This window comes from Schistocerca serialis, chromosome 12, assembly GCF_023864345.2.
Source record: "Schistocerca serialis cubense isolate TAMUIC-IGC-003099 chromosome 12, iqSchSeri2.2, whole genome shotgun sequence".
NCBI classification, from domain to species: Eukaryota; Metazoa; Arthropoda; class Insecta; order Orthoptera; family Acrididae; genus Schistocerca; species Schistocerca serialis.
Window position 1 is genome coordinate 18,185,771 of NC_064649.1, and position 13,176 is coordinate 18,198,946.

Below are 13,176 nucleotides of genomic sequence, written 5' to 3' on the forward strand. Positions count from 1 at the left end.
TTAAATTCTTCTTTCAAGATACTGTCCATTCTGTTCAGCTGCTCTTCCAGGTGCTTTGCTGTCTCTGACAGAATTACAATGTCATCGGCCAACCTCAAAGTTTTTATTTCTTCTCCATGGATTTTAATTCCTACTCCAAATTTTTCTTTCGTTTCCTTTACCGCTTGCTCAATATACAGATTGAATAACATTGGTGATAGGCTACAACCCTGCCTCACTCCCTTCCCAACCACTGCTTCCCTTTCATGCCCCCGAGTCTTATAACTGCCATCTGGTTTCTGTACAAATTGTAAATAGCCTTTCGCTCCCTGTATTTTACCCCTGCCACCTTCAGAATTTGAAAGAGAGTATTCAAGTCAATACTGTCAAAAGCTTTCTCTAAGTCTACAAATGCTAGAAACGTAGGTCTGCTTTCCTTAATCTGTTTTCTAAGATAAGTCGTAGGATCAGTATTTCCTCACGTGTTCCAAATTTTCTGTGGAATCCAAACTGATTTTCCCCAAGGTCGGCTTCTACTAGTTTTTCCATTCGTCTGTAAAGAATTCCTGTTAGTTTTTTGCAGCCATGGGAAATACTGAAAACAAGGGAGTACCAGATCACCCAATTTACTTCATATGGAACTCATTCTCTGGCCAAGAAGCGATGACAGGAACTACGTACAGAACAACTAAATGAGTCAAGATTCAGAAAGGTGTACAGTAAGGCTGCATACTCTCACCTTATTTATTCAATATGTACTCAGAGCTAATTATCAAGAATCTATGGTTTAAATGAAGAAGAAATCAGAAATAAAGCAGCTGGAATAGATATAAATAACCTTAGATACACAGACGATACCGTGCTTATGGCAGAAAGTGAAGAAGAGTTAAAGACCTCCTACAGAAGGTGAAAGAAGGAAATGCCAAGTCTGGTCTAACACTGTCAAGAAAATGAAACTACGTCTGCTTCTTGTAACTGCAGCCACAAAATGAAGAGATGCTAGCTACCTGGTATTAATGTAATATATAAAATCCGAAAATGTTGTAAGGAGTAGAGATATAAATTTAACAACAAAAATCTGTATAGATTTATGATCTTTCTCGTTGTGATGTACAGTAGTGAAATGTGCGATAAGAAAGGCTGAACACTGTAAAACGGACACATCTGAATTGAGCTGTTGGAAGAAACTCCTCGGAATGGGAGAGAGGGGGGGAGTAGAAAAAGGTCAGTTATTACAGCAAATAAAATCAGATTGCTCCTTGGAAGGTCTTATACTGAAACAAAAACTAGCCTTCTCTGGAGAAGACATTAAAGCTGGGGAATATTGAAGGCACAACAAGAAAAGGGCAGCAAAGAATGAGATGCATCTATTGCATCATGGAAGTAATGGAGTACAAGCTGGAAGAAAGTAATTGACTTGCTTTATTTCTTGGTGTCACAGACAGTCATGTTCAACTAAACAAATACAGAGAAGAAGAGAGAGAGCTATGAACACTAGCCCAAAGTCACAAACCCTGGAGGCCATATGACATTTGCACAGAGCAAAGTGGTCCAGTGGTTATGGCATGGAACCCAGATCTGCGAGGCAAGTTGTTCAAACCCAGATTTGGCTATCCAGTTTATATGAGTTTTTTGCAATGTCTCTACATCAACTAAGACAAATGTCATATCAGTACTGTTAGATGTACGTCGCCCTTGTTTATTACACTGACCTGGTGAAGAAAACCTTCATACAATGCTTTGAAGTTTGACTTTTGGTACTTTACTATCTTACCAGCTTTCACAGACCTCATATCTATCCATGATCTTAACACTCTCACTTAAACAGCAAAGCAAAAACATAAATTCCCATTTGGGCAAAATCCCTTTCCCATAACTCAGCCACCTTACCTACACACATTCTCATAGCAGGAACCTGAATCTGGAATGATCTCCTGCACTGTTTCAGTGAACTGAATAATATCTCCAGTATTAAAGGGATACAATGTTGCATCTGCTAAGATAACTACAATGCCTATCCTTGTTTCATATGCACTCCTTCAAAAGGGCAGCAGTTTTAGTTCTACATTTGAACAATCGTATCACATACTTAGATGTAACAAATGCTGCTATAGTTCTCTAAGGAATCAAGACACAGAGTTTTACAATCCACACATCATAAGAGTAGGCCAGCCATCAGGCAGTGGCATTAGCACAACCAGATAATGTGGAGGAAAATAACTCTGCCAATACTGCATTCCAATCTCTTTATTTACTTATTTTTCCCGATATTCCACCAAACACTTATATGATGATTCTTTGATGGACAGTGGGAGTTCTGTTAATAGCCACATTTCAAAAACCCACTAAGTGTCATTGCTGTGCACAGAAATGAATGAGCATCATGAGCCATTAGGAACTGTCAACTTAAAATTCGACTTCATCTGGTATCAAAATGAAGCAGTCTGCAACACAGCAGGTAGGAAGGAAGGCAACCCCCAGCTAATTTTATTAACAGGGAACACACATAGTATCTGTTTGTGCTTCAAAAGCAATATAAGTACAGTGTACATTACTTGATGTACATGTAATCTTGTAGCACTGCAGTTCAATATATTTAAAAATGTACCAATAAATTAATGATCATTCCATAAAGAATTATTACCTCTACTATACCTCGCCATGTATGCACCACAGTGATTGTTATTAATACAGAAGGGAGATGATCAATATTAAAGGAACAAAATGACAATACCAGTGATTGTTATTAATACAGAAGGGAGATGAATACTAAAGGAACAAAATAACATACCATTACAGTTCTTGCAAGGGGAGAAAGGGTTAATTCGTGTGTTCGAAGTGACCCACATAATCAGCAAACAATGTTGATGCCACTGAACTACAGCTCTCAGTGTTGCCAGTGTGACAGAACACGAGACATCTTGATGGTTTCTCGTAGCTTGTTCAGTGTAACTAGCTTCTGTTAATAAACTTCATTTTTCAATGTCCCATATAAGTAGAAGTCAAGATGTGTAAGAGCTGGAGACCATGGTAGGTACTCAACATCTCCTCTTCAACATATCCATCACTGAGATGGATTTTCATCCAAGTAGGCTCTGACATATCTGTGGTAGTGAGGTGGAGTGCCATCTTGCTGTGGATAAAATCTTTAATTTCCAAACACCTCTCAGATTGCAGGTAAAAATTGATGTCTGCAGCATATGAAGATACACCTCACCAGCCATGGTACCTTCAAAGAAGAATGGGCCAATCAAACTGCACAATGACAGACCTTGTCACACATTAACACTCAGTAGATTAACATGTGTGTCCATGTGTGCATGAGGATTTTCATGAGCCCAGTAAATGCAGTTGTGGTGGGTTACAGTACTGTGCAGTCTTATCTGTGCCTCGGCAGTCCAGAAACCATCTATGCAAACTGCTGATCCTCTTGAAGCATGCCTTCCAATCACTCACAGTACTCCATCCTTTGAGTCAGATCTCCTCATTCATAGCATGCAGCAATCTTGCAATGCACTTTCCACCTTGCAGCCTTCAGAATTCATAGTACACTTGATAGGCTCATCCAGCTTTCACGTGCACCCTGCTTCACAGATTTCTGAGGTGACCTAGTAAAATGTTGCAACACAGCAGTGCTGGAAGCAGGACTTGTTGACGTGTTTTGGTTGGCTATACCTTTCCTTATGTACATCCAGAACACTACTGCCACCTTCAAATCCATCCTGAACATGATAAATTGTTGTATGTGTTGGTGGCTGAGTTACACACACATTAAGCCACTGCTGTTGTACCTCCATCATCTTTTTGTATATCCAGTACCATTTCAATATGGCCTCGCATTGCTCAAATGACAATCTTACTTCATTCATTGCTGCACTATCATCTGCTGGAAAATGCACTCCAAGAACTGTTGAGAAAAAAAAAGGACTGTGCTACAGTGCAAAATTGCAATGGTGTGTCATTTTGTTCCAAATATATTAACTATCACCGAGTGTCTACATTTTTCTAGACCCTTCTTTGTTTTTTTTTTTTTTTTGTTCCTTTCATTGTAGTGATACAGTGCTATAGTGCAAAATAAGGGGAAAAAAGACCAGACATGAATGCAGTACAGACAACTTACTAATCTATTAGCCAGTTGTGCTTATGCTGCTGCTTGATGATTGATGCTGTCAAACGGTATTCGAGAAGCTCGTAATGCTTCGAACCTCTGTTTCTTGGAAACACTTGAAAACTCCATCCTACTAGAGAAAAATCTGTTACATCCATATATGTAGTTGAGTGAAATGCTAGCAAAAATTTGTGAGCAATTTGATGTGTGCTTCCATTGCAAGTACCTTTCTTTGCTAACAGAACTGCCCCACTTCCTACAGTTTCCAGTTCATGCAATGTCTTAATTTCTCTTCTTCACAACTAGCTGTGTCTTCAAATCTGATTTCTGAAGACCCAGAAACATGTTCCATATGTCCTACTGTGACTATTATTATTATAATTTTCTTCTCAGATGGGCCAACTACAGCTCACATACCATTCTCAACTCCTTATTAGTTTTTCTCGTTTTTTTTTTTTTTTTTCTCTTCCTGCCTTCAGATCCCTCCAAATTCAATACTTCTTCCTTAAACATTTCTCTGTCAGCTGTTTCTTCAACTTTTATTTTGTGACTTCTTATCACACAAATATTTGAAGGTCCCTTTGTTTAATTTACCATCTTGCATTCAGTGTAAATGTACAAAGAATTCTAATCATTTCTCTCATTACTTCTGATACATGTTCTATATTTTAACAAATTAGTTCATAATTACCAACATCACAAATGTTTTAGTGTGCCTAATATTTTCCTAATGAGTCCCCTTTCCAGTATTTCTAATTTATATTTTAATGCTAGACATTCACTTGCTTAGAGACGTATTTTTCAGTGCAAAGGTCTTTAGCTACACCATACATTTACTATTATTATTATTATTAGTAGTAGTAGTAGTAGTAGTAGTAGTAGTAGTATTGTCCATACCTCTTCGACAGTGCTGCTATTCCCGATGCTAGTAGGTAAATTTAAATCTTGTTTCAAATCGTGTTTTCATTTTCTTAATACAATTTTATTACTATTCACCACATTAAAATTACTATAATTCTGTAAATACCTATGATGTGAGAACTAGAGTATGAGGAAGAAAAGCTGCTCTCATAAAACAGATGAGGCTCAATAAACAAAAAATTTTTTTCCAGTAGTTTTTGTCTGCGGCACAATCTAGACAGTGATCACCACACTGAATCCTCTTGGTTCTCCCAATGTTTGTAACCCAATGTCCACACATCATACAACATAATTCTGTGTCTGAACTATTTACCATCTATATTGAATTCAAGAATTTTCTATACCAGTCATCCTTTTTTTCCATCACTAGTCACCTGTCTGGTTTGATGTGGCCCACCATGAATTTCTCTCCTGTGCCACCCTGTTACCCTTAAAGTAGCACTTACAACCTATGGCTCAATTATTTGCTGGATGTATTCAAATCTCTGTCTCCCTCCACAGTTTTTGCACTCTAATATCATGGAAGTTATTCTCTGATTTCTTAACAGATGTCCTACAACCCTGTCCCTCCTTCTTGTCAGTGTTTTCCACATATTCCTTTCCTCGCTGATTCTCCAGTGTACTTCGATTCTCTCATGTTCTGGTTTTCCCACAGTCCACACCGTACAATACTGTGTTCCAAACAAAAATTCTCAGAAGTTACTTCTTCAAATTAAGGCCTATGTTTCATACTAGTAGACTTCTCTTGGCCACAAATGCCCCTTTTTCCAATGCTAGTCTGCTTTTATGTCCTGCTTGCTCTGCCTGCCATGGGTTATTTTGCTGCATAGGTAGCAACATTTCAGCTGTTAAATGTACAAAGATACAAAACATAAATCCTTCACTGATATTAACTCCCAGCAAAAGTTGGCATGATGCAGAAGTAGAGATGTAGTACTGAAAACGCATTTATTTGTAATACACTTTTACAGCAAAAAGTGTGCCATTAACATTGAAAAACTAGAAAAAAACACAACACAAGACAACTTACAACAAATGGCTATTGCCATACAGGCAGTCTACCATATGTGAAAATGATCTAGCAACTTCAGACCCAAGCAAAGACAGAGAACACTCTTATTTCAGTTGACACACACCGCACAAAAATCGCTAACTAGATTAGCACAGAAGGCACATAATTTATCACAGCAATCTGATTGCTACTCAAGAAGTGGCCGGTCAATGTGATTCTTGCAGCCCTTATGACATATCCGACTAATGCTGTTGCCATGTCATTTACTAATATGTATTGTATTTTATGTTATGTAATAGGTCTCCAATTACTACAAGTCAATCAGACTTCAAAGGTCACATAATGTTTTCTCAGGGTGTAATGCAAAGAGTGGCAAATTCTCAGAAAAGATCAGTAAATTAAGACATCCATTAAATTGTAGTGTCTTCTCAAGCTTTGAGTTAAACACAGAAATGCTACAATACCAAGAGATATGACAGACAAATGGGGACAGGAAAGGGGTATTGAACAGTATAAACCTTATACGACCATATAAAAGAATGTGGAAAGAGAAGGCTTTGTCGTAGAATCAGTAACTGCAAACTGATATTTAATCAGTGTTTATTTCTGGTTTTGTAATTTTGCAGTGCTTTCTGTTTTTAGAATGTGTGAAGTAATACTGATTTTTGATCAGTCTCAATTTCTCATGGTCATACTGGAAACACCTATCATTGTGTGATTGCAAGCAATAGGTCATACCACAGAACAGTGTGGTCAAACATCCTGCAGGACTATGCTGCCTGAGTTTATTCAGGATAATACCATTGTTTGTCTCAGTGTTGCACAACACTTCAGAATATGGTAGATGCCTGCAATTGTCCGATTCTGTCAAAGATCAGTTTGGGGGGCTGTGAGATGACCAGTCCATTCAACATTTATTAATAATAATTTCAGACCATGTTATGTCTACATTCCATTCTCTTCAACTGAGCCTTAAAAATAAAAATAAAAGAGAGAGAGAGAGAGGGAGACCATCAGTGGCAAAAGTAAACACTGATTAATTATCAGATGTCCCAAAATAATACTAGGTATACAATTATCTACATTTTGTGAATGGCCTCCCAATCTTCCCACCACAGATGGAAAGAAAGATGGGAAACTGTGCCAAAACTTTTACAAAATGGAATTCAAAATTTTTAACTAAAAAGAAAATATGTGGCCAAGATAAAAAACAATTCAGGGGGATATGTGACATATCGAAACACTGAAATACCTATGGGAGAGGTCAAACACAAGAAAAAACTGTAAGAGTGTAAAAAATGAAATTGGCAATGATGTGTACAATATGAAACCACAATAATGGGGAGACAAGTCACAATCATATCAGGTCCTGTGCATGTCCAAAAATGATGGGCCTGGGCTACATATGAGACAACTTTATAAGCTTTAATGATAAACTGTCAAAAAGTCTTAGGATAGGAAGTGTCACGTTGCATAAGAAGGTGGCGAAATGCTGGATACTGAGAAATGATGGACACCATTTAGGAATAAGAGACTGCCTAACTTCTGCCATGCAATCTGTCTTAACAGGAGCAGACTGACAACATTCCTGGTGACATAAGTTGGAAACTCCAGGCAAACAAAGATAGTGTACAGAAGTGGTTGCTGGTAACGAGATTCACTGAAAGTGATGGAAGATTCAAAGGTGAGACGGTAGCAGAACAAAGTACACTGGACATCAACAAGTACTGTATCTGAAGACAAGGTTGTCCACAAAACAAAAGAAGAAATGCTCATGTAAAGATAATGATGGACTATAGGCGCACTGAAGGAATAAAGAACAAAGTATTTTTCTCCTACTGTAAAATGATGGAATTTTCAAATAAATAGATCATTTTGAACATAAGCTTAGGAATCATCATATTATGGTTGGATAAGTAACACAAGGTGGTTCTTTGTAGGCAATGCCTTACACACAACTGGAGTCCCAGCAATCAATCTCAAGCTGAAAATTATGATTAATAATGGAAAAAAATCATGTAAAGAAGCACATTAAGGACAGCCATAAATAGCACATCATGTTTTCTGTCAAAATAAATCTACCATTAAGAAGCAGTTATAGTTAGTAATGAATGTCAATTGACTTAAAATTCAGCACAATGTTGGAATACTGTGTCACAGAAAATTATAGAATTCAGAAATTACATCAGCAATGTATGACGATCTTTTGTCATAAAAGATAAAAGAAACATATACAATAACAAATCTAAAAAAGAGATTTAGAAGAGAGATAGAGAAAAAGAAAAATCTTTCTGCAGCTGTAGGAAATGAACTGGTCTTAAATGTCATGGTGAAAAATTTCACATTTGGCATCACCCAAATGTTACACAAAACTATCAACATCTTACTAAACTGAAAATTATTTCAGCATACACAAGAAAAATATTGTAGAACATCTGGTAATAAATCCAGTTTCTTAATAAATCATACATGTAGTTTCCTGTGAAAGTGCAAAATATGCCCCCTTTAAGGAGGGCACCCTCAAATTTTAAACACAAAAAATTTGAATCTTCACAAAGTAACATCGACACACTGACATCAGGCAGTCTGTTGCACAAAAACTTAGGATGTAGCGAATTGGGCCATATTTCAGCTCCATTTCTGACACTAGTTATCTAAATGCTTAATACTCTGGCATCACAATGCACTGACACACAGCTCATGGACTGTGAGGAAAGCCAGCAATACACACGACAGAAAGTTTCATGACAGCACTGACTGTGGGGTCCCACAGATTTCTGATGCCTGATGGGTCCACATGCTCTCCTGTTTCACGTATTAGCAATCCATGTCAAGTTCCTGTTGCCACAAGCTCACTTCCTCTGGAAAGTCGCGTCTCGGTCCGAGTCTTCGAGATCGCCATCTTCGACGTCTGCAGCATTCTGCAGCTTCACCAGAGACGTTTGTTCCATCATTGCCTCCAGGTCGTACACTGGGTTTGAGAAGTGGAGATTTGGCTCTGCAATGATGACATGTGACACATAATTGAATGACACAGTCAAAACGGAGCAGTAACAGAAATTATAAAGTTATCAAAGAATTTTGCATGCACACAGTTAGGCAAGATCCTAGTATATTCAGTTATGCATACTGATATTGTACATATTGTTATTTTAATTTACATGTGTACAAAATTACATGGAAAAGTTTTATATAAAATGAATACCAAAAAGAATAATGAACCTCAGTAATAAAAAAAAATTAAAAAATCAAACCAAATAACAAAGAAAACATCCCACCAGGAAGTTCAAGAAAATCAAAACCAAATAACACATATTTCATTGGCTGTGATGGTATGAATGAGGCTACATATTGGGTGATTTGGAATCCTTTTAGACAAATATCTGAGAACACTTTAAATTACTTCAGGATAATTCAGTGTTACATGCTTCCTGATGTAACAAGAGTCATTGGGGATAACTTTCTTACTCAAAAAATGTCCCACATTAATGTGTAGCTCTGGCCTTTTTATATTTTATCACTTTCAAACCATCGCTTTGTAACTGCATTTCATAATATAAACAACAAAAATCCAGAAGAAAAGAAGACTAATGCTACTTTGATATCTGGTATACATACTAATTATTTCTAATGTTTTTGTATGTAAATTAAATGTAAATAATCTGTACTTGATATCTGTTGGTACTCACCAATAAATGTACAGAAAACAACTGACTCCACATTTTTACACAAATTCTAACAACTACTGACAGTTTAGAAGCATATGGACTATAATGCATCCAATTCCACACCATTTAAATGTACATAACTGCAAGTTTACTAAAATATATGAAGTATTATCTAATTTATTCCATGTCTTTGAGCCCTACGCAGCTGCAAAATTAGAAAAAATTGTAAAATATAATAATAATAATAATAATAATAATAATAACAGTATTAACCACGTTCCTTTACTAGCTGATAAGTTTTGGTATTTGGATAGCAAAATAGCTGATGATGACCGAAGTAGTGAGCATACTGTTATAAAAAAAAAAAGAGAATTTTTTAAAAATAATATATAAATTTAAATCGTTGTAGATTTTTTCTGAAGATATTTGTATGGAGTGTAGCAGTCTAAGGAAGTAAAATGTGGGTGATAAGCAGTTCAGACAAGAGTGAATAGAAGCTTTTGAAATGAAATGAGATGTTACAGAAGAATGCTCATGATTAGATGTGTAGATAAAGTTACAAATGAGAAGGCACTGAATGAAAATGGGGAAAAATAGGTTTGTGGCACAAGTTGACTAAAAGGAGGCATCACTTGACAGCACACATCCTTAGGCATAAAGGAGTCATCAGTTTGGTGTTGGAAGAAGGGTGTGTGTGTGTGTGTGTGTGTGTGTGTGTGTGTGTGTGTGTGTGTGTGTGTGTGTGTGTGTGTGTGTGTGTGTGAGAGAGAGAGAGAGAGAGAGAGAGAGAGAGAGGGGGGGGGGGGAGGGGGGGGGGGGGAATGACAGTTAACTGTAGAGGAAGATCAACAGATGAATACATTAAGCTGCTTCAAATGGATGTGGGTTGCAGTAAGTTATTCAAAGCTGGCACAGGGCAGACTAGAAGAGAGCCGCATCAAAAGAGTCTTCGGACTGAAGACCACAACAATATACTTTCTTCGATTTCGGTCATCAATAGAAAAAATGAAGTAACTTCCTCATGATTTTCTCTCCTTTCAGCCTTTCCAGTACTTCTTCACTATTCTGCTGTGTTCTTTGTTTACCTATCCATACTAGAATAGCTATCGATCTTCTCCTGAAAATCCCTGAAGTTGCTAATTTTGTTTCAAGCAGTTGGTCTGTCTAGAATTTCTGCTTTCAGAACACTGTTTCTGCTAAGACTTTTTTCACTTTCCTGAAGCAATTGACTTGCATTCTGGGCTTTCTGTGAAAAATGGTCAACCTTTTTGTCACTCTTCACACGTGCATTCAAGTCAAGTGACATAAATCGAAATTCTCCTTTCCGTGAGAGCATCAGATTGATTTTTCAATTTAGATCTCTATTTCTTCATTATTTCCTGAGATTTCTTGGCTTGAGAATTTTCCATAGTCCTATCCCTTCCCTTTTCTCTGATACTTCATTTTCTCCCTTTTTGCTGATAACTGAACATTCCGCTGCATATAGGCAGCACTGTACGTTGAAATTTTAGATTTATTGAGTGTGATTTTTTATTGTAAATGTCCTTTGCTAACTGATCACCCATTTAAATTTTCTATGCTCCATTTTCATTTTCTTTTTTTCTAGAATGTTTTTCTGTACTAATTACCTCAATACTTCAAACTTATTCAATACATTTATTACACTGTATCTAGTGCTAAGGACTTGTGGAGCATCTTGAATATTTGTTATGAATTCTGTCTTCTCGAAAGAAATTTTTAATCCAGTCTTTTCCACCATTTCTTTTGACAGATAAATATACTCAGTTGCTGTATCTATGTTTTCCGATAATATTGCTAAATAATAAGCAAAGGTAAGACAATTAAGTTTGATTTTCGAGTTTTTACATCATAATCTCTTGAAATTTATGATTCCATTCCATTATTGACTTTTCCAAAATGCAGTTGAATAGAATTCCTCACTTTGCTTTACATTCAGTTTTTACTTCAAATGGTGCAGAAATTTCTCTATGGAACTTTATTTTGGACTTTGTTTCTGTCAGTGTTTCTTTAGTTACTGTATTGCTAAAGCCTTCTTCTTTTCCTGTGATTGTAGAGTGTTCTCCTGTTTAGAAAGTCACAGGATTTCTTGAAGTCTACAAAGATTGCAAGATTTTGATTTCTTAGTCAGTAGTTCCTTAATACAATTTCGAATTCATAATCTGCCTATACTGACATGCATAGTTCACTTGATGGTGCAGTGACCATGCACAAAACATCAGGTCATACAGTTTTGTGATCTGTTTGTGGAATGACTGTTCGACACAGAGAAAAAAATAACCAGTACAGTGATGCGCGTACACACACACACACACACACACACACACACACACACACACACACACACACTGACGCAGCACAAAGAGTTATGTGACAAAATTTAAAGTTGGTAAGAAAGCTAATGTCAATTCAATTTTGCGCCAGTTGCGGTAGTAGCACACTACGAGGATGGAAATCAGGTGTGCCTTAAGTACACGCTGTAACGCTAATGTGTGTTATTTACCTTAGAGATTGGACCGAGTGAGTTGATCAAGAATACCTTTAAGGTGACAAACATGCCATTATCAACACGTCACTGAGTTTGTACGAGATCAAACAATAGGGCTATGAGAAGCTGGAGGTTCCTTCCACGATACTGCAAGAGACTTGACAGTAGTGAAGCTATTGTACACGATTGCTGGCAGCAACGGTCAGGAGAATGTATGTTTGTAAGGAGGCTGGGCTCCAGATGGCCACACGGCACATTGTGTTCAGCTATGGCTCTGGTGCATCGTACTGCATCTGCAGCAGCCACTAGTACAGCAGTCGGCACCACAGTGACACAATGAACTGCTCCAATTGTTCACAGAATGAAGGCTTTCATGGCAGGTTTTGTCATCACTTAACACTTCCGGGCTGAGGTGCCGTGGTCCATATGTAAGACTCTCCCCTGACGTTTCGCCTTCGACTGCAGAAGACATCCTCCGATTGTCCTCGGAGGATGCCTTCCACAGCCGAAGGCGAAACATCGGGGGGAGAGTCCTATGTACGGACCACGGCTCTCAGCCCGGAAGTGTTAAGTGATGATGTTGTTCCAAATATGTTGCTTCAAGGACAGCTCCAAGCCAGAAGCTCTGTAGCGTGCATTCCACTGACCCCTTAACCACCTCCATTTGCGACTTCAGTGGCGTCAAGCGAGAGTTCATTAAAGGGCAGGGTGGAGGTCTGCTGTGTTTCCTGATGAAAGCTGTTTCTGCCTCGGTGCCAATGATGGCCATATGTCGGTTAGGAGGAAGGTAGCTGAGGGCCTGCAACCAACCTATCTGCATGCTAGGCACACTGGATCTACACCTGGGTTTATGGTCTGGGGTGCAGTTTTGTATGACAGGAGGAGCACTCTCATGGTTATCCCATGCACCCTGACTCGTGGTTATCCCATGGAGCCTGACCACAAATTTGTATGTGTGACTCACGGTTATTCCACGCACCTT

The 13,176-nt window shown here is 37.9% G+C and overlaps 1 protein-coding gene across 1 annotated transcript in view; it reads right to left on the bottom strand.

The window, feature by feature from the left end:
• Positions 1-5,939: 5,939 nt before the first annotated feature.
• LOC126428077 (uncharacterized) overlaps positions 5,940-13,176 on the bottom strand; it is a 293,361-nt gene continuing 286,124 nt past the window's right edge. The window contains exon 8 of the mRNA XM_050089966.1: positions 5,940-9,018. Coding sequence (XP_049945923.1) covers positions 8,873-9,018 — 146 coding nt within the window. The 3' untranslated portion in view covers positions 5,940-8,872. The remainder of the gene's footprint in view (positions 9,019-13,176) is intronic.